Source organism: Pelobates fuscus, chromosome 6 (assembly GCF_036172605.1).
Source record: "Pelobates fuscus isolate aPelFus1 chromosome 6, aPelFus1.pri, whole genome shotgun sequence".
Taxonomy (NCBI): domain Eukaryota; kingdom Metazoa; phylum Chordata; class Amphibia; order Anura; family Pelobatidae; genus Pelobates; species Pelobates fuscus.
In genome coordinates, this window is record NC_086322.1 from 271,472,844 (window position 1) to 271,496,143 (window position 23,300).

The 23,300-nt window shown below is 37.9% G+C and overlaps 1 protein-coding gene across 1 annotated transcript in view; it reads left to right on the top strand.

The window, feature by feature from the left end:
* RECQL5 (RecQ like helicase 5) overlaps window positions 1-16,662 on the top strand; it is a 99,267-nt gene extending 82,605 nt beyond the window's left edge. The window contains exons 12-20 of the mRNA XM_063459136.1: window positions 7,606-7,664; window positions 9,670-9,743; window positions 9,906-9,999; window positions 12,479-12,613; window positions 14,092-14,777; window positions 14,911-14,965; window positions 15,065-15,325; window positions 15,989-16,064; window positions 16,150-16,662. Coding sequence (XP_063315206.1) covers window positions 7,606-7,664; window positions 9,670-9,743; window positions 9,906-9,999; window positions 12,479-12,613; window positions 14,092-14,777; window positions 14,911-14,965; window positions 15,065-15,325; window positions 15,989-16,064; window positions 16,150-16,253 — 1,544 coding nt within the window. The 3' untranslated portion in view covers window positions 16,254-16,662. The remainder of the gene's footprint in view (window positions 1-7,605; window positions 7,665-9,669; window positions 9,744-9,905; window positions 10,000-12,478; window positions 12,614-14,091; window positions 14,778-14,910; window positions 14,966-15,064; window positions 15,326-15,988; window positions 16,065-16,149) is intronic.
* Window positions 16,663-23,300: the final 6,638 nt, after the last annotated feature.

Consider the following 23,300-nt stretch of genomic DNA (forward strand, 5'->3'; position numbering starts at 1 on the left):
TGCGGCGGTTCGTGGGGTCTGCGGTGGTTATGGTGTCTGGTGGAGTGCTTGGAGCCTTCGGGAAGCACTAAGAGCATCCGTCAGTGGAAGGTACCCAGTCGAGGTGCCAACAGTTTTGTTACAGAGGGTTATAAGCTGACTGGCAATTCAAGGCAGGAAAGGTTTTTACAAAGCCCTCCCGATACTTTGAATTGTTAATCACAGCACTTTTTGGCTTGGAAGTTTAAGCATTCACTCTTTAGCTTGGAAGTGTAAGCATCGACATTGATTTCAGTTTTTTTATAAACCCCTTAAGACCGCAGGGCGTACATTTACGTCCTGCGGCGTTTAGAGCCGCTTTAAAAAGGACGTAAATGTACGCCCTGCGGTCTTACCGGAGGGCGTACATTTACGTCCTTTTTAAAGCGGCTCTAAACGCCGCAGGACGTAAATGTACGCCCTCCGGTTTTTTATTACTTACCCGGTCGCCGGCGATCCCACGCCGGCGATCGCGGTTGGGGGGACTCCCAGGGAGCCCCCCGCGGCACCTCCGTCCTCTTCAGCCCCCCCGGGCCATGTGAGAGTGAGGTCCTTGCGAGGACCTCACAATCACATGGCCGGGATAGCTGGCTGCAGCAATGCCAGCAGGGGGACTAACTGTAATGACAGTTAGTCCCCCTGCTGGCTGAAAATCAAATTAAAATAAGTTAAATAAGTGTAAAAAAAATATATATACTTAGATCATATATATATATTTTATATATATATATATATATATATATGATCTAAGTATATATATATATATATATATATATACACGTATACATACACACACATACACTGTCTAGGTGTATTTTAATATTAATATATATATAATTTTATATATATATTAATATCAAATTACACGTAGACTGATACTGATTAAATATATATATAATTATTGTTATATATATATATATATATATATATATATATAATTATTGTTATATATATATATATATATATATATATATATATAATATAAAAAAATATATATATATACTCGAGTATAAGCTGAGTTTTTCAGCACATTTTTTGTGCTGAAAAACCCCAACTCGGCTTATACTCGAGTCAGTGTCTGTATTATGGCAATTTACATTGCCATAATACAGACAATGGGGCTGGCAGCGAGCGCTTACCTCTCCTGCAGCTCCTGTCAGCTCCCTTCTCCTCCGCGCCGGTCCGTTCAGCACCTCTGTCAGCTCCCAGTGTAAATCTCGCGAGAGCCGCGGGGTCATAGTGCGGCTCTCGCGAGACTTACAGTGTGAGCTGACAGAGGAGCTGCAAGGACCGGCGCGGAGGAGAAGGGAGCTGACAGGAGCTGCAGGAGAGGTAAGTGCTTCCTGCCAGCCCCCTCCACTGAACTGCCAATGCCACTGGACCACCAGGGAGTGAGAGCCCCCCTCCCTGCCATGTATCAAGCAGGGAGGGGGGACGAAAAAAATAAATAATAATAATAAAATTATATTTTAAAAATAATAATAGAAAAAAAAATGAAAATAATTTAAAAAAATAATAATAAAAATGCCCACCCCCCACCAAGGCTCTGCAACACACACACACACACACTGCACTCGTACACACACACACTGCACTCGTACACACACACACACTGCACTCGTACACACACACACACTGCACTCGTACACACACACACTGCACTCGTACACACACACACACTGCACTCGTACACACACACACACTGCACTCATACACACACACACACACTGCACTCATACACACACACTACATTCTTTATATACACACACTGTAAATAAATATTCAATTAATATAATTTTTTTAGGATCTAATTTTATTTAGAAATTTACCAGTAGCTGCTGCATTTCCCACCCTAGTCTTATACTTGAGTCAATAAGTTTTCCCAGTTTTTTTAGGTAAAATTAGGGGCCTTGGCTTATATTCGGGTCGGCTTATACTCGAGTATAAACGGTATGTAAATATACACATATGTATATATATATATACATATATTAATTCTACACATATATTTATGTAATAATTTTACATAATTAGGTATCCTAATTAATTACAATTAGCGGGACCTGCCTGACAACCCATGCCGAAAGTATAGGGAATTTAATTTGCTAGCACTATATTTAACCCTATAACTTTCCAAGACACCATAGAACCTGTACATGGGGGGTACTGTTTTACTCGGGAGACTTCGCTGAACACAAATATTAGTGTTTCAAAACAGTAAAATGTATTACAACGATGATATCGCCAGTAAAAGTGACGTTTTTTGCATTTTTCACGCACAAACAGCACTTACACGGACGATATTATTACTGCAATACTTTTTACTGTTTTGAAACACAAATATTTGTGTTCAGCGAAGTCTCCCGAGTACAACAGTACCCCTCATGTACAGGTTTTATGGTGTTTTCAAAAATTACAGCGTCAAATATAAGGTTTGTGTTTCATTTTTTTCACATTAAAATTCGCCAGATTGCTTACGTTGCCTTTATGACCCTATGGTAGCCCAAGAATGAAAATTACCCCTATGATGGCATACTATTTGCAATAGTAGACAACCCAAGGTATTGCAAATGGGGTATGTCCAGTCTTTTTTAGTAGCCACTTAGTCACAAACACTGGCCAAAATTGGCGTTTTTTGCATTTTTCACACACAAACAAATACTAACGCTAACTTTGGCCAGTGTTTGTGACCAAATGGCTACTAAAAAAGACTGGACATACCCCATTTGCAATACCTTGGGTCGTCTACTATTGCAAATAGTATGCCATTATGGGTGTAAATTTATTTCCTGGGCTACTATACAGTCTCAAAGGCAACGTAACCAATCTGGCAAATTTCAATTTCAAATGTAACACGCTATATTTGACCCTGTAACTTCCCAATACACCATAAAACCTGTACATAGGGGGTACTGTTTTACACGTGAGACTTTGCTGAATACAAATATGTGTATTTTATTGCAGTAAAAGCAAACAGTATTATGACATTGACAGTTAAAATGTCAGGTAGAACTAAAAAAATAAAATAAAATCTTATTTTCTCCCATTTTTTTCAGATTAAATTGTTTCATAGCTAAATATTTGATATTAAATGAAAGCCCTGTTTCCCCTGAATAAAATGATATATAATAAGGGGGGGGTGCATTTAATATGAAAGAGGTGAATTACAGTTGGACAGACATATAGCGCAAATGCCAGGGTTTGAGGTATCTAGTTGTTTTTTTTAATCATCAAACATTCCTCTGAGATGTATTCATAAATATATTTTTAAATAAATAGTTTTTCATTAACTTTTTATTTTAACATTTTTTTATTCTGATATTTTTTATTTTTGCTTATTTTTAGATTTGTTTTTCTTTTTATTGTATTTTTTGTATATTGTATATTCTTTTCTTTTTTTAGTTTATGTATATATTTTTCAATATGTGATTTTTTTAAATTTAGTTTTTCTTTTCTGATTTTCTTTTCTTTTTGTTATTTTCATGTATTTTTATTCTTATAGTTTGTTTATTTTTTATATTTTGTTCATTTATAATTAGTTTCAATCTTTTTTCATTTTATGTATATATTTTTCAATTAGTGTTTTTTTATTTACTTTCTTTTCTGATTTTCATTTTTTGCTGTTTTCATGTATTTTTCTTCTATTTCGTGTATTTTTTATTTATTTTAAATATTTTATCACATTTTTATTTTTTATCAATATTTTTGTTTTCCTTAAATATTTTCTATTCACATTTTTAATTCTTTTCACTTTATATTTTATTTCATTTATATTTTTTCAATAATTTTTTTTATTTAATTTTTTTCAGTAAGCTATCTTTTTTGAATATTGTGTTTTTTTTTACAAATTATAATGAACGTTTGCAACATGATTGGGTTCTGGTGCTATATTTGTGAATACATACTTACAAAGGAATTGCTATTGCTATCTATTTTAGTGTCTATTATGTATGGCAATTTATTAATAGAACTTAATTTTAGGTCTTTAAAATTTATTTTTAAGGGTTTATATCTTTAAGAGCTTCTTTCTCTTTGAAAATTTTTACACTTTAAAAAACAAAAATTAAAAACGATTTTTAAACTATTTATGATCATTTGACTGTGAGGGGCTACAAACATAAAAAGCATCTGGACAAAATTTGAGGTTTAGTGAATAACCCTGTCAAATTTCATTTGCTACAATTCAAACTTTAGTGAATTAATGATCCAGAGGAAGGCGAAAAAACTTGAACATATTAAAAGCAATATGGCCAAGTAAAAAATTCCTTCCTGACCCCATATTAAGGCGATCGGCTAGAAATGTGTCCCTGGATCTGTATTAAATTTATATCATATGAATGTTACTCATTTTCCATCACCCAATTCTTTTATACATTACCATCCTCTTCAAACACTGTTCAGGTCCATTTGTCAGTAATACTGCTTAACAGACTTCATGCTAGGAATTCAGACAAAGAGTGAAATATTAGCATTATCCAATATTATCTTGAAGGTCTCAGGTTAATCTGATAATAAATATAAATCCGACGAGTACCTGTATGCAATGTAGTCCTCTCTAGACACTGACTGGCTTCAGAATGTGCAAGCACTTGTCATATACACACAACGCATAGCTTACTATGATGTAAGATGCATAATGACATCACTGTTTAGTTGCAACCTTATAAGGTAAATGGGCGCATCAAATGGCCTGGGCTTTTTTATCCTTTAATGGATATTCATTGATACAGTTTGTACATAAAAAATAAGACTATTCTGGCATTGCATTATTATAAAAGCAGGAAAAATTATTTGTATATTGTTTTTTTAATTTCAGGATTTTTAAACATTTTTATTTTACAGTGACAATTAAGTTTAAATAACACTTTTTTACATTTTTTTTTTTTTTTGATGTTTTTGGAATAGGATCACTGCTATAAGTGTTAGGACGGGTAGCTTTTTACTATCCAAATATAAGCCAAAGATAATCATCCATAATTTAAAATGTCTACCTACTGCGGGACTTCTATAGAATATAAACAAATAGTTATTATGAGGTGCTAAGTAAATCAACCCTTAACAAATTTCCTAAGAAAGCCCATCTAATTCACAAGACTTTTAGCTGATATCATGTCAAACAGTATATATTAAATACATATACCCATTAAAATCGCTATTCAATAACATGTAAGCAATATGCCAAAATTTACTCTCATATGCCCCTTAGGTGTGTTTGCCATTGCCCCATGTCCCCCATAACCTTCTGCTATGCTCCGCACGTCCCTCATCACTCTCTGCCATCATCCCCTCATCCCCATCACTCTCTGCCATCCTCCCTTCCTCCCCATCACTCTCTGCCATCCTTCCCATATCCCCATCACTCTCTGCCATCCTCCTCACATTCCCATCACTCTCTGCCATCCTCCTCACATTCCCATCACTCTCTGCCATCCTCATCACTCTGTCATCCTCCCCTCATCCCCATCACTCTCTGCCATCCTCCCCTCATCCCCATCACTCTCTGCCATCCTCCCCTCATCCCCATCACTCTCTGCCACCATCCCCTCATCCCCATCACTCTCTGCCATCCTCCCTTCCTCCCCATCACTCTCTGCCATCCTTCCCATATCCCCATCACTCTCTGCCATCCTCCTCACATTCCCATCACTCTCTGCCATCCTCCCCTCATCCCCATCACTCTCTGCCATCCTCCCCATATCCCCATCACTCTCTGCCATCTTCCCCATAATCCCATCACTCTCTGCCATTCTCCTTATATCCCCATCACTCTCTGCCATGCTCCCCATAATCCCCATCACTCTTTGCCATGCTCCCCATAATCCCCATCACTCTTTGCCATTCTCCCCATAATCCCCATCACTCTCTGCCATCCTCCCCTCATCCCCATCACTCTCTGCCATCCTCCCCATATCCCCATCACTCTCTGCCATCCTCCCCATATCCCCATCACTCTCTGCCATCCTCCCCATATCCCCATCACTCTCTGCCATCCTCCCCATATCCCCATCACTCTCTGCCATCCTCCCCATATCCCCATCACTCTCTGCCATACCCCATCACTCTCTGCCATCCTTCCCATATCCCAATCACTCTCTGCCATCCTTCCCATATCCCAATCACTCTCTGCCATCCTCCCCTATATCAATAAAAACTAAATTGGACCTGGTAGCAACACAGGGTTAATATAAATTAATAAGTGAATAGCATTAATAATATTGCCGTATGCCAAAAGTGTAAAACATTATTTATTGAACATAGACACAATGTAATAGCATCAAATCAATACTGCAAACTCTTTGCCATCCTCCCCATAATCCCCATCACTCTCTGCCATTTTCCCCATTTCATCCATCACTCTTTGCCATTCTCCCCATATCATCCATCACTCTTTGCCATTCTCCCCATTTCTACAATCAGTGTGCTGGTGGCAGACATTGTCTCTCCCTTGTAGGACTGCAAAGACAGCCTAGCTCTCCACTCCCTCTACAAGCTGCATCCCTACTTTACCTGTTCCAAAAATGGAGATGTATTTACTTGATGGGGTCATAGAAGTTTAGAAAAGCTAGGTTGAAAAAAAAGGCTTACAGTAACATTTTAAGGATCATAGTTGAACCTACTCGGGCATGAATCATGTCAATGGAAAACATTTACCTCTCCTTTTACTAATACAAACCATACAGGTTCTAAACCGTAGAGATCATAGAGGCAAATAAACACAGAGAACTTATGACTCAGTTAGAACTTATTTAATTATTTTTAAAATGACAGGGAACCTTTTGACCTGTGTAAAGCTGTTCAGTAAAAAGGACACTCTTTGAAATATCCCATTTGTCTTTCCACCTGCCCTTTTCTCTAGGGAAAAATAACCACATTTTTGTTATATGCAGTATATTGATAGTGTTTTAAGAAAAGTAAAACAAAGTGTGCAAATAACTAATAACTACGCAGATCAACATCAAAGCTCTTGCTGCTTCTGCCTGTACACTGCTGGCAATAGCAGAAGGCAGACCCCTTTCAGTCCAGGAGATGGACGACTTCTCGTTCTGATCTATAGAGTTTTTGTTATAAGATAAATGTATGGAATAAGGCATTTAGTCCCCTCTCACATTTCCACTTACCTCATAGCTTGATGGAACTGCCCAACAAGCTGATAGCAGCCAAATTGGGGATGCCATGAGCCTATTCACAGCCTTGCTGGCAGTTTTGGTAGCTGCCACTTGGGAGGAGGTAGGGACTTAATGCACCTGATCCAGGTGGAGCAGGCTTATAATTGCAATGATTTTAAAACATTACTTTAGTTATAAGCTAAGCTAGGCAGGGACCAGGGGTCTTTCCAATTTATAGCTTATTCATTGGTCCTACATGGGTCTATCCTATCTGCCGCAGAAATAGCAATGTCATGGCTTTGCGAAAGCTTTACTTCTCCCTATTACTCTCTGATATCTTACAAAATGTAAAAGAGGACCCAAACAAGTAGATTGATAGAAAGAACACTCCAAGCACCACAACCACTGCAGTGTTCTGTAGACATTACAATTGCTTTGTGTTATTCGTTTAATTTATAGCATCGTTTTTCCATCTTTACAGATGAAGACTGCCGTTTGAAAGATGCATCTAATGACAAGATCCCCAAACTCACAGTAAAGGTAGGTCCGGGTGAGCAACACATACAAGCATTGTCTATTAATGTGAGCTTATGACCAACTTTTTAGAGGGATTCTTTAAGCACCATAACCACTACACCTTATTGTAGTAGCTATGGTATAAAGAGGCTTTGGGTACAGACCCTTTTGTATTGTTAACAAACTAATTGCAAGCCATTTGACATGAACTGGAGAGTTCCCCAGCACTCAGACCCCCCCACCCCTTCACTGTCAGTTTATTTGTTATGGGTAAGTGCTATATTGCCATTCCCCCATTTGAAGCCACCTAATTGACAAAAGCCAGGCACAAATAACGTTAAATATACCTTAACTAAAGTCTAACTGGTTACTGTTTGCTAAACTGCAAAATTCAGACATTGTTTTTTTACAATCAATTTTTATTGAAATTTTTCTTTTTTTGTTATGTCCGTGCATGGTTGGGTACAGAAATAAAAAAGGGACACGGTGCATATAAAATTCATTACAGGAGACAACTTGTGTCCTGAGATGACAAAGGGGTCAAGAGCGTGACAACCAAACATTGACATTATAACATGAAAGTGTAATAGCTTAGTTTATGTACACAAAATTGTGACCAAGGGTTGGGTGAGCGGTTCAGCTGTCTTCTAAGTGTAGCCCTGACCAAGGGGCAGCAGGAGGGGGTGGGGGGATTATTGGTGTTAGAGCACTCCCCTTAGTGTATGGGTGAGTACCCTGTCATCTGGGAGCCGGAGTATCTATCTACGAGTGGTTAGGCTCCATTTAACTAGCTGAACTAGGTCGAGCACATGTATTGTATCTGGCGAAACAATAGTCTAAATTATAGATAATAAAACTGAATAGGAAAAATAGTAAACACAGTTAAACTTAACATAAAGGGTTCGAACTGCAGCTTCACGATTGTCAGCATCCTCTGTGTTCAAGTCCCTGGTGAGGAGGTCGGGAGCATCGCAGAAGTGGAGGGGACGGCTCTCTGTGGGTCTCGTGCCTGCGGGTTGGTTCGTTGTGCAGGGCCAGTCTTCGGCCCGTCAAGCCCAGTTTCAGTAAAAAATTGTGGTGCTTCGGCTGGCATAGATATTTTATGTACTGTCCCTTCGTGTGACACCACCAGGATCCTGGGTGATCTCCAATGATATTCTACTCCTGCCACTCGAAGCTGGCTGGTAAAAGGATTCAGGGATCTTCTCCATTGCAGAGTAATTCAGACATTGTTCACAGTATTTAACAATGACTGGTCTTTACAATTCTGGCTCATAAGTAGCCAGCATTGATTGTGAATTTCAGCCTGTTTTGAATGCTGCTGGATGGCTAGAAATATTGGCCCAGATTTTAAATCTTTGTCTGAACTATTTGCCTGCTGGCATGTCCATTCCCCTTGGACATTTAATAGATCCCAAATACTGCCTGTAGGTGGATGCTTAAGGGAGAATGAAAGGCATGCCCCCCATATCTATATTATAGCCCCCACCTGCTGCCCATGGGTGGGTGAGGGACAATGGCATGTCCCCATGTATTATTATTGAATATTCACTTGTTGGCTGGTGTAGGGGGGAGGGAGGGGAGGGGCATGTGGTAGACCCTAACAAGTCCACCCCCGATTCATGTAGCCCCTACCTGATGTCCACAGCACTGGTCTCCCCAATAGCTATCCAGTCTCTAATGGAAGTGTCAGTGAGCAGCCACTGGCTGCAGCATGGTGGGTGGGGGATATTTAAGGGAGTTGTCAAGCCATCCTATAGTCACATGGGGCCATATTGACTGCATGGGCTTTTTCTTCAATTCAATGTGGCAGCTGAAATTGATTGATAATGGACAACGAGCACGCTGAAATGCTTTAGGGGTTTGTAGTGTCCCTGTGATGAGAAGTTCAAGAAGCCCTTCTCCATTTTTGGTGGGGATCTTTGCCATAGCGTCATAGAGGTCTTGATAATGGCAAAATGTTCTATGAAGAATTATTTTTAAAACTCTGGTTAGGTGGTAACAATGTTAATATATGTTGGACTTACAGGCACGGGAACATTGTCTCAAGATGTTACAGGATGCTCTGAGCAAGAATTTGGAAACAGCAGACAAAGATAACCGGTAGGTGCAAACAACCGTAAACACTACGCAGTATACATTATATATGCAATCATTTGCTTTATTGTATTTATAAAATGCTATGCAATGACATGATGTTATCATTCTCAGCTGTTATTAACATGCATTTTAATGTAGCTCCTGCTCCCCTTTGTCCATTGTCAGTTTTGATGCAGGTGCCTCAGCTGTGGACCTTGAGTATGACGTTTTCCGAAGCAGCAAGATGTCAAACCTGTACAAGGCAGCAATACTGAAAAGGGTAGGATTGGGCATCTGTTACCAGTAAGAGAAGTTTAAGGGGAAAGTGTCAGAAGTATCATTAAGTAAGAATTGATGAGTTTATTTTGTGATCATTGTCGTGAATGGTAATTGTGAGAGAGAAATATTCAGATTATTGTGTTAGAGATTTCAGTACCAAATAGAACATAAGGGGTGTACAATAAAACGATACAAATGGTAAATAAATAAATGAAATACAAAATTATAAACGCCTTTTAATGGTACAAGATACACTTGTACCTATAGTGGAGCGCTAAAGTGCAAAACTATAGGGACTGACTTACCCCCGTTTTGAACAGGCATATACGGTATGAAATTCAATACATAAAAAAAACGAATACAAATATAGTGCAGATGGTAAAAATATTTCAATAGTGCAATAGCTTAAAGTCAGACCACTCACATGTAACGGAGCCTATATATATACTCCATATATCAGGCAGATATGCTCTTAGGGCAGCATCACACCACTCCTTCATAGGGATATATCCTCCAATAAAGAGAGAAAGAGACTGATATGGTTTAGTATGTCAATGAAATCGATAATCAATATGAGGTAAAATATTGAGCTCACCTTATTTAGAGCCAAAGGTCCCAGCTCTAAGGTATAACGGTATAGTGCCATTATAGAGGGGATGGCACTTCCCCAAAAAATAAAGATTTCTGAGGATGAATGGGATTTCTTTAAAATACTAAAACAATTCATTAACAAAAAAGGTTAAAAACCGTGAATAAAATAAATACTGTCCACACTGTATTTGGATATCCAAAGTAAGCCAATAAGCGTTTCACTCTCCTCTGAGCCTATCCAGTCGGCTTTTAGTCAGTCTCAGGAATCTGCCATCTTTAAATAGCATAAAGACCCTCCCCTAGGGTCAAATGTGATTAAGTTCAGCCAATTAAGATGCTTCATGCTAACTGCCCCTTAACAACTTTAATTGTCTGGATGCACATGTGGTAGATCGAATATTATTGGCTATATCACCTTCTCCTCCAGTCCTATAAGTTGGCCAAAAAGTCATAATCTTTTTTCCTATTTTCATTGGTGGTTCCATTGGACTTGATGGGGGTGTGTCCATTCCGCTCTTCACTTCCGCCAACCACTCCATGGATAATCCAACCCCATACTTCTCCCACTGTATGGCCACCCCTTCCATTCTACAGAGGCCGGGAGGGGTCGCATGCATGCATCCATCCGCCGACGTGGGCAGAGCCGACACAGTGCGCCGCTAGGCTTGTGGCTCAACCCACCAGCGCTAAGCCAGCCCGCCCGCCCGTCATACCTATTTACAAAACTGCAATGTTTCAGGGTTAAACACATATCTAATGACGGTCTTACAGAATGTATCAGATACTAGGACACTATAGTGTTGGAAATACAGATTTCTTTTTTTAACACTATATAGTGGTCCTTGAAGGCTGCTGTTCCCTCCTGGATTCACACTGTATCTATTTACTCGCATTGACCCAAACAAAGAAACAGTCCCAAAAGCCTTGAAGCAGAGCAGTGTGTGACGTTAAATCAACACATTTCTTCTACTGTAATATGGTGAATGACTGGTTGTTGGATTGTTTGACAGGATGCATATAACTATTATGACAGTCTTAAATGGCACAGAGGTGAATATATAGATCCAGAGTGCAGAAGATAATAATGTATATAAAGGAAATGTCTTTCAGGCTTGTGTCGCTGCCCATACCCAAGCTGATTCTTCTAGAATATACAGCAAAAAGATCAGACGTATGATGAGTCAGTCGTCCCATATGGTGACACATGCAGAAAAGAATTAGAGACAAGAAAACCAGCTACTAGATAAGGGTAACTGAGCTAAACAAATTCAAGGGTCAGAGCTGGTCATTATAAATTTAATAGAAAAATGTCTAAAACACCAGTGGAGTTTTTCTTACTAATGCCAAAGAAATAGCAGGGTAGATATAGGCACAGATCTATCGTGACATAGCATGCTGCCATCTTGCATGCTGCTATAATGGGTTACACAAGAGCAACATGTGCAGCTAACCTTCACTTGCATATATGCAAGTGAAGGTTAGCTGCACATGAGGAAGACCTTCAATTCTGGCATTTGACCACAAATAGAAGCAAGTGAGGAAGTGATTACAGGTGGGAGCTAATAGTGTATGGCTTGCCTGCCGACTCAAGGAGAGAAGTAATGTGACACACATGAGGGATAAGGTTAATGTAGGAGAGAACTTGTGACATGTGCGAGACGGAGTCATTTAAGTATTGGGTATGGTACGATATATGTTGACATAGGAAGTATGAGATCATCAACCTATTAACGAAAATATATCTGAGCAGTTATGAGACAGTGCAGTGTATGTTTAGAAATAAGCACTAACTGTATCTTTGTGGAAACAATCATGTTGAACAATTAAATCCAGATTGTAGGAGTCTGGTAATAAGCTGTATATGTAACCCTAGCTCCATTGGTCCACAGGTTGCTGAAATTAACAAGGCATCAAAAGATAGAGAGCTGCACATGGTGTTTGAATCCAATGACTGTGGTCAGAAAACAGAAGAAAAAACGGATTCCTCAGAATGTGGATTTGTATCTGCATCGCAAATGCATTCGGTGTGTATAGAAAATATGGTCTATTATGCCACAGTTATGGAGGATGAACTAATTCTGACCATTTGTGCAACCATATGAAGATATGAAGACTATTGTTATAATGCCAGCCTGCCAACAGAACAAAGTTATACACAAAAATCAAAGACAATAAAATGCAATCCTGTGATTAGAATGAAAAAAAATCATTTTTTTTTTGTATATTGTGACCAATATCTTGAGGACATTAAAATGACCAAAAGGGTTACATAATGACAATGACTTAAACAGCATGCAGCAAGAGGGAGGACCTTATACAGTGACTAATCAGACAGAAACCTGTTTTCTATGTAGTCATTTTAAAGATCCTTGGGCTGGCTGCAGTATTACATAATCAATAGAATATAATGTTATGCTTCCTTATGCGCTCACTATTGCAATATACTAATTGGTCACTAGTGGGACAAGCACTCCATAATGATTGTGCAGCGTAGAAGACATTTCTTTTTATAAAGACCTCGTCATTTACAATTGACATTAATTTTTGTGAATTTAAAGATGGTGCCTGTTGTGACCTTTTCATTAGCAGTTAACTTCAGGCAGGTCACTAAAGAGTGGGGATTACCTGTTGTCCTTGATTTTTTAAAAGAGTACGCTTGTCTACATTACATAACCCTTTATCATCATTGAATGCCACTCCCCCTAGTGGCTAATTTGTATATCGCTAGTTTAATCACAGTCTATACCTAACATTTGATCTTAAAGGGTTACTGCAACACTTGTCAGCTTTTGTTTTTGATTGTTTCTTAATTCATTATGCCATGTTGGGTATTGTTCTTTAGGTCACCACCATTTTTCCACATAAACTGTAAAGTAAAATGAAGCTGTAGTTTACGTGGAAGTTGCCCCCGGCCGAGGCAGGGAGCTAAAAACTTTTTTTTAAAAAAGATATAGGGAGAAGATATAAACGCTTCCCAATGCAGGTGCTGTCGGCAGGTGAGAATCTCATTACATCTGTTGTGAGTGTACTGTGCGTGCTGAGGACAGAGGTAATTTTTTTCACAGAATTAACATTAGGCTGCCAAAGTCACATGTGCCAGGGATGTAACTAGCTCTTGGCACAAAAGTGAAACTAAATGTTCAGCGTTATAAGCAGAAACAATGCACATACAGACTTTTACCACTATGAGCACTTCTAAAAGCAGAATTGGTCATGGGAGTTGGAGTAACCCTTTAAGTTTATGTAATGCTACAGTCGCTTCGAAGTTCTTTAAAAAGACTGCATTTACCAAAATGTTTTCAGCCAGCGCAGGAATAAACATATAGAATCGATAATAAAACTATTTTTCAATAAAACAAGTATATGTCATTTTTGTGGCTATGTGGAAAAGTATTGTAAATTCTTCATTTTTATAAAACTCCTCACAGAAATGTTATGTGTTATTGTTACAGTTTACCCTAGAACTTTAATCATGGCTAATAATATTATATTTTCAATCCAGGTTAAGTGTAAACGGATTGGAGCACCGTCTCCATTTCAGTCTGCATCCAGCATGTTAGAATCTATAAAACCAGAAGATAAAAAAATACTGTCTGATCCGGGGAATAACCGGGAGCTAGTCACGAAGAGTGCTGCAGCCAACTCAGAAAATAAAGAAAGTTTAAAGTTGAGTAGTCCTAATAAAAAGGTGGATAGTCCCAGCAAAAAGATTAAGCTTAACAAAAAGAAAAAAGATCTTGAAACTGCGGCAGTGAAGGACTCACAGAAAATTTCCAAATTTTTCTCATCTCAAACCAAAATCGAACATCTACAAGCTGTCCAAACCAGCACAGCAAATTGCAGTGAGAGTCCTAACAGAGATATGTTGATGAGCCAAGACCTAGTGAACGGGCACGAGCCAAATAGTCAAGGAACAGATCTTCTAGATCCACACAGCAAACACCTGGGGTCTAGTGACAGCACATGTATAGGGCGACCAGAAACCAAGGATCTCTTGATGGACATTAAATTTCCACATGCATCAGACACAAGTGACCTCATTAAGGACATGCCTGTGACGCAACCATTACAACAGCAGAAACCTCACAGCAACTCATCTTTGCAAACTTTTCAGGAGACACCACCACGAACTTCCAATTTACAGGAACCAAAAGATAGTAGTTTAACCCTGCAATCAACACATAGCAGGTCAGTAAAATTTGAAGAAAGCTAGACATTTGACAAATTAAAACTTAATTAAAAAAATACCACAATTGAAATTGTTAGCTTGTCGTAGAGATACTTGATTCGGTGAATTATTTTTGAATGCGTATCTCTTTAGCAGGATAGATACTTCCAAGAGGCCTAGGTCACCAGAACAAAAACCTGATGTCAACGTGAGTTATGTTGGAAATTTTAGTAAATTTTTTTTTTTTTTTTTTTAAATCAATCTAACTGTTAAAGATAACCAACCTTCCTTGCAATTCTTTCTTCAGGATCCAGGAGAGCCAGCCAGCAAGAAAGCAAGAACAGATATAAAGTCATCTTCCATTTTGTTTCACCCGGACAAAGGAGTTGGCATGCAAGGAAAAAAGAAAGTGACCTTTGACCCCACACTGAGCGCGGAAGATAAAGAAGGGACAGCCAAAATCCTGCAACCACCAATTGGAAACAAAGTAGTGAGCTTGAAGGAGACAGCTGACATAGTGGTGAAATACCTGACCCCCTTCTTCCGTGATGGGAAGTTTGCATCCAAGGTGAGTCCAGCTAACTAATATCTGTAAGTCTACCATCTCCCTGCCTCTACTACTGCCATGTTCATCTTAATCATATATCAGGATTGCTGACACTGCCTTCTCTATTCACCCAGGTAAGTGTAATACCATTCACAAACAATTTAGCTCCAAAGAACTTCTGGCCTCGCACTCACTGCAGCATGCTGTAGGGATTATTACGCTTAGATGACCTCTTTATTTAAATAAATAATATGCTGTTTGAGAAGGCCAGAAGTATAGCAAAAGATGTGAGGGATATGTTTATATAGGAACAGTGTTACAAAATTAAAGACACCCAGACTGCAGCTAGGGTTTAAAGGTGAGTACGGTAAATATGCTGGCTGCCTTCCTGGAATTTGGAATTTATAAGAACCGAGAAAGAACAGGATTCGCTGGATTTTAGTTGGAAGCAACATTCTTTCAATTTATCATATGTCATGTAATATGTGGGATGATGCAACCCTTATATAACAATGCTATGTTACAGCATACTTGCACATATGTCCTGTACAATGTACCACATATTGTGTAGGGTTACATTCTGTGGTACATTATATAACCTGACCCTGTAGTCTGTGACATGGGATTACACATTGTGACGCAGCATTCACCAAAACGTGATCATCTTTCTTTCGCTCTTCACAGGATTTGTTTAAAGCATTTGCAAGACAGCTCTCTCACTTCCTCGCAGGGGGAAACAAGACACCTTTGAGGAAAAATGGTTTGTTTTTATTCTTTTAGTCTAGTTCCTAAGCCCTAGTAGGGGAATCTGCTCTAAACCTTTTATTTCTTCTCCCGCCATTCAGTAAAAGAAGATGCCCAGCGGCTGATCAAGACTTTTTTTAAAAACCGGACAACATGTCAGTGTGAAAAGGACTGGGAAGAATTATTGCAGAGTACCTCAACGTGATACCCAGTGTGTGGGGATAAGAAATCCAGAGGCTGGTTGAGGAGTCAAATAAAAAAAAAAAATAGACAGAAGTTAACTATGCACCTAAATAAGAGTACAAGCCCATGGCTACCTCAGCCCATTGACCGTCTGTTGGGCTTGGACGTACAGTCCAGGAAGCCATTGTATCCTTTGCACACTGCATCTGAATGCTGGCAATTATTTTTCTTGTAACAGCAGTCCGGAATAACTGAGATATCCTTCCCTATTCATTGTTTAACGCTTGAAATAGTGAGCATGAAGTCACTGTAATCTGAGGGATATGTGTGTTTTCTGCAAGTGGCAATCATGGTGTGTTTATTTTCTTCTTGACAGTCAAGAGAGAAAAAAAAGTCTTCTAAAGTTAACAACCATGTGGGCAATACATCTTGACCTTGAAGTACACCTGAGAAAAACAAAAACATCTGTTGATTATATATATATATATATATATATATATATATATATATATATATATATATATATATTCTATGGCAATGATGAAATTATCGTAGCTTTCAGGTTATTTGTGATGTTTACAAAGGTCTGGTGTGCCAAGATTAGTCATCACTGCCCAAGGATGTGCACTAACACACCATATAAAGTATTGCAAGTAGTTTAATTAACATGCATGTTTATCAAAACTGTTCTCCAAAGATAATCATATCTGCGCTACAGGCATTACTTTCGTAAAAGTTAAGGAGGATATCTTTAACTGCTGCTAGTAGGTGGAGGAATCCCCGCCAGTTACTGCTTATAATAGTGCCTCCTTATGGTTGATGCTGGCAAAGTTGCCATATTGGCTACATCAACCGTATGTCTGATTTATGGGTCGAGGTAAGAGCTTGAATTTCTGCTGCTATTGGTGTTTGTCCCTTCCAATCCTGTCTTTAGCATTTTGTTCCCTAAATGCCCCTTTCTTTTAGTGCTATGATTCATCTTCTTCTCTAACAGAGAAAGGCTGGTGATTTATACGATACCAAATTTAGGTACTGTGTTTCATTTCTACTGTGCTGTGTTTTGTTTTTGGGAAACATTAATGTGTTAAAATATAAAATTTTGAAAAACCCAAAAAAAGTGTATTGCTGATTTTTTTTTTTTTTTTTTAAATGTTATTATTTTGTTTAGTTTATTTGTTAATATATGCCTCTGTGCTTAGCACTCTATAAATACTAAATGCAGCATTGTTTCTGCAGCAATAACAGACAGAAACATTTACGTGTACACTGTAGTCACCAATAGTTGGCCACCATTACCAGTTTTCAGCAAAATTGTCTCCAAGCCAAGTCAGGTGACTGTGATGGCAACTGTAGAATAGTCCAGGACTACTTCTGCAACCAATCCTTGGTGGAATTTGAGGTATGCTTGGGATCATTGTCTTGTTGGAAGGTCCAATGACGCCCCAGCTTCAGCTTCCTCACAGGTGGCATGACATTTTCTCCTAGGATTTACTGATACTTTAATGAATCCGTTTTGCCTTCAACACGCTACAGATTTCCAGTGCCAAGAGGATACAAAGCAGCCCCAGAGAGTCACCGAGCCACCACCATGCCTAACTGTAGGCAGAGTGTACTTTACAGCATATGCTTCATTCTTCTTCCTCCTGGTCCATCAGGCCAAAAAGTTTGTTTTGTTTCATTGCTCCACAGTACAGGATTCCAAAACATCTGTGGCTTATTAATATGATTTTGAGCATATTGGAGCTGAATTTTCTTGTACTTTTCAGTCAGTAGTGGTGTAAGTCTTGGAGTTCTGACATGGTAACCTTCTGCGTTTAGTACGTGCCTTACTGTGCTCACTGAAACCTCAGTGCCTGTTGCCACCAAGTCTTGCTGCAGGTCTTTTTCAGCCCTTCTAGGGTTTTTCACAACATGCCTTCTCAGAAATCTTGTTGCAGCCATTGATAGTTTACTCTTTCTGCCCTGTTCATGTTGTGTAACCACTGTTCCTTCAACTTTGAACTTGCGAACTATGCTTCCAATGGTGTCTCTAGGAACATTCAATGACTTTGCTATTTTTTTGTATCCTGTTCCTTGTTTGTGAATGATCTCTTCTCTTAACTTTGTGGACCATTCTTTTGCCAGATTTCTAACATACAGTCATACTTGACACTCAACAAAGCAGTTCAGGTATTTTGGATGTTCCAGTTCCAGCACACCTGGTGAAATTTAATGAATCCGTTGATTAGTTGGATCTGGTGTGCTTTAGAGAACACCTGTTTGTCATATTTGTGCTGCTGTGAGGGGTTCTATTCAGGGGGTTGAATAATTTTAGACAATAGAAGTCATTTTAAGTTGCTTTTTCAGTTGAATTTGGGGAACCCACTTGAAGCATTGGTTGTGTTGAGCTATTTCAATTGCTTTTGTTTGATTTGTTTATTGCAAACAGCTGAAAGTCTGTAGATTTTGGCAATAAACCTGATTTTCAATGGGGGTTAAATCATTTTGATTACAGCTGTATATAATATTAGGGCTAAAACTCTAGCTTGTTGAAGCACTGCCAGGTCCACTATTTTAATGTTGAAATAAATTGTCACTTCTAAATTGAAGGTTGGTGTTGCAACTCTTTCCATTATCATTTATGGTTAATCTGGACAAGGAACAAGGTCATTGATGTTTAGACCCATGTGTACACTCCAGGTGAAGTGATAAGTGCCTACCTACTTAATTGTGATTTGTATTGCATGGCACAGTTGTTTACTCTTTGTCCTTATTCCTTTCATATTCTAGCAGTTCTTACTTATTGGGCTCCACATTTGCATTTTAAAAGATATTTGGTTTTACTAGTACAATGTATAATATTGTTAATTTAAAAATATTCCTCTCTAACAGGGTTTTAAAACTCTAATAATTTTCTCGGCTAATCTGCACACATCGACCAATACCCACATTTAAAGAACTCTAGGTTTTTAGCAGTGGATGGATTACTCCAAAATTCTACTTTTTATATTTATTTGGAGTATAATGCATTTAATCTGAGTGTTTTAGCAGTGCTTTTTTTTTTTTTTTTATTATAAAACTGTATTTGTGCATTATATTTTGTTATAAATGCAAAGTCAAACGGAGTTTCAGAGACCAAAGAATTCCAGGCACATATCTTCCCTAGTTCTTGCTCTTAAAACTGAGGTGTATTTTTGCAATCAGGTTATCTTTCTGTAGTTTTTACCTTTTTTATAATATAACCTAGATATCTAAATATTTACCTATACATTTAGGTATATGCCCTTACTACGTGAGACAATGGAACTTGCTAACCTGAATAAAGCTGTTACCAACAATTGGTTTAAAATAGGTTTCTCTTTGTTTTACAATTTCTACAAAAAGTAAGCTTTAAGAAATGTGTAGAATTGTGTTCTACCCTGGATGTGAAAGACAAGCCATAGTCATCACTGTAGACCAACATAATTCATTTTGTTAAAAAAAATTATCTTTTACCTACCAGATCATGAGGACGTTATCTACAGTGGCAAGAAAAGTATGTGAAATACTTTAGAAGTGACTGCATTTATGTATTCATTTGTCTTAAAATCTGGTTTGATGTTACAGTAAGCCACACACACAATTTGTTTTAACTCATAGTTAAAACACTAATTATTGTATTGTTCTTGTATATATTGATTATACCATTTACATGTTCACAGTAAAGGTTGGGAAAAGTATGTGGTACCCTAGGCTAATGACTTCAACAAAAGCTAATTAGAGTTGTAAATTGGCAAATCTAGTGCCAAATTAATTAAACAAGATTAGAGGTGTGGGGTAAAACTGCTTTGACCACAAGTTTTTTTGATGTGAGCCATGCCTTGACAAACAAGCTCTCAGTTGACCTACAATCAAGAATAAAGCTGGAAAGGGTTACAAAGTTCAGTTGGGCTGCTTTGCTCCTTCAGGGCCTGGACCACTTATTATCAAGGAAAAAACGAATTCCCAAGTTTGTCAAGATATTATACAGGATAATGGACTGCTTTGCACCAGCTGAAGCTCTGTAGAAGTTGGGTGATGCAGCAGGACAATGCTCAAAAACATTGTAGTAAATACACTAAAGAATTGTTACAAAAAAAGAAAATGTCTTTTTGCAGTGGCCATTTAGAGCCCAGACCGTGGCCCCATACAGATGCTGTGGAATGACCTCAAAAGAGCTGTTCACACCAGACATCCTAAGAATATGAACCAAAAAGAGTTACCTGTGCTCTACCCCAAATTCCTCTGCATGTATAAATAACTGGAAGCTTTTTAGTATTACTCCAATGGCCATTTAAGTGTAAGTCTAAGAATGAGTCAAAGCAGTTCTTTGGTCCAAAATTCCTGCAGAACATTGCGAAGGTCTAATCTGCGAGTCATTTTTGGTTGAGGTTATTGCTGCCACTAACTAGCAACTAAATAGGTGTTCACTTACTTTTTCCAAAACACTGTCAATGTATAAGGGGATGTGTTCAATAAAGATATGAAAAATGTTATACTTTTTTTTTGTGTTAACACATTGTATTTTCCTATACTTGTGACTTTGGAATTGGTTGGATTTCTGCTTGAGTTGGTCATAAAATGTCGTCTCATCTTCATCAAAGGTTCATATACTTTTTCTTGCCACTGTATGTACCTTTTCCAAAAGCATAAGATAATTTCCTAACATACTCAAAATAGAGGTAGACTCCATTCTGTAATACAATTGTTTGCATAACCTTGTGCCCATAGCTGTACCACATAAAAATTTGGTTAAAGTAATTTCCATCAAACTAATGGTAGTTGTGGATTAGAATGAATGAAATAAGGTCCAAAATAAATTTAGCTTAAAGGGGCACTATAGTCACCAAATCAACATTATCGTAATGAAGCACTTTTGGTGTATAGATCATGCCCCTGCAGTCTCACTGCTCAATTCTCTGCCAGCTAAATCACTTTTGTATCTGTTTATGCAGCCCTAATCACACCTCCTCTGGCTGTGACTGACACAGCCTGCATGAAAACAAAATGGTTTCATTTTCAATCAGATGCTAACTTACTTAAACATGTTTTATCTCCTGCTCTGTTAATTGAACTTTAATCACATACAGGAGGCTCTTGCAGTGTCTAGCAAACCATTAAAAGAGCAGGAGATAAGAAATGATGACTCTTTACAGGAAGTGTTTAAAAAAAGGTTGTGTACGTCACATGCAGGGAGGTGTGCCTAGGGCAGCATAAACAAACTGACTTATCTCCTAAATGGCAGAAAATTGAGCAGTAAGACTTCAGAGGCATGCTCTATACACTTAAACTGCTTCATTAAGCTAAAGTTGTTTTGGTGACTATAATGTCCCTTTAAGATGGATCAGAAATATACTACTGGTCATCATCTTATGCCACTTATAATAGGTCTAGTGGGCAGGCCAGTTGGATATTTATGCATTTTGTGATGAAAAAATGGTTGTTTTTGGAATATGTAAATGGAATATGTAAATAATTGTAATTTGTTTGTTAATCTGCCCATTGAAGGCATTGAAAGAGGCTAGCATAGTATGTACTTGTTTGTTTATATATTCATTGATTTTATTTCTTCATACCCTGTATATACATATAATTGTGTGTGTGTGTGCGCACAAACCTTTAAATACGTGGAAAAAGTGTCAAAAAAGCCACAGCCACTGGGGTGGTTAAAATTTTATAGAGTCAACTTCAGATGCAAAGCTCTTGGGTATTTTAAATAACAATATAAACATGTTATTAACTACCAATCCATGCTGAACATTTTAACAAAATACATTTTCCATTTGTGCTACATTTTATGTTTCACAAATTTCATACAGAAAAATCTTAAATATTTCAGATATATATTGAAGTTTATAAGATCTGTTTTCGTTAAAGACAACAAATTATACATTGCTATATTATGACTGCGATATCACACTAAGTAAAAAACAAATATAAACACATTTGTATAAATTACTCAGGCATTGCAGAAGAACCCCATTTGAACTTTTCTGGTAATTTTATAAATATATAGAGCAATTCTCAAATATAAGGCTTATATAATACATGCTTATTAAACCATATACTCTGCATACTGGCCTACAGAACAGAACCATTTGCCACTGTCTTCAGGTTAGAATGGAGTACAGTGACTGGACTTTAAATGAACACTCTGGGAGACATCACATTGATTCGGGGCTCATAATCATGCTGTATTTTTCTCACTTTAGTTTTGCACAGTATAATCACATACTTGACTCATGCTTCCCATTTTTTAACAAAATGTTATCCTGAGTGGAAGATAAACAGTGTTGTTCAGCCAATGAGAGATCGGTCTGAGTAGACACAACCACTGCCCTTTTATTATCTGTAGAGTTTTTCAAAGCCGTGCTTGCAGTCATGACTCTACCCTATAGCCACACTTATATGTGCTGGGCCGAGTACTTACTCTGAGTTTGTCTAATAAGGAAGTTGGTTTGTAAAAAAAGAAGAAACATGGCTAGGGGGTGGAGTTACACTGCAGAAAGCACAAAAAAAATCTTTAGCAAAACTAAAGTTTGAATGAGGAGAAAAGCACAGAAGTGGGAATATGAAGCTGTTGAACTTAAGTTGTAGTGTGTACATTTTATATTCAGCGTAATGTAGTGATCAGCCATTTAAAGCACCTTTGTCACTTTGCAGATTTTCCTCTTGAATTAATCATGTTTTCCTTCCATTTCTAATCATTTTTTTCAAAATTCGCCTTATTTGTTTAGTTATTCGTAAGAAAATGTGGGGACTACTTTCTCATGGGAAGCATGATCTTTGGCAAATTTTGGCAATGGGCAGAGCTTAAGCAAAGCTCCATTTATGTTGCTACGCTGATTTACCCACAATCAGTCTAAAGAATCCCACAGAAGGGCAAACCCATATATTACAGTCCGGCACAATGAAGCAAAGATAATAAATATAAGTAAAGGGAAATGGCTAAGATTGTAGTATAATCATTAAGATAAAATGGGCATAAGTATAGGAAAACTGAAAGAAAAAAAATAAATACTGTGAATTCTCGGTGGATTTCTTCTACTGAAATTTTTTTTAAAAATTTGTC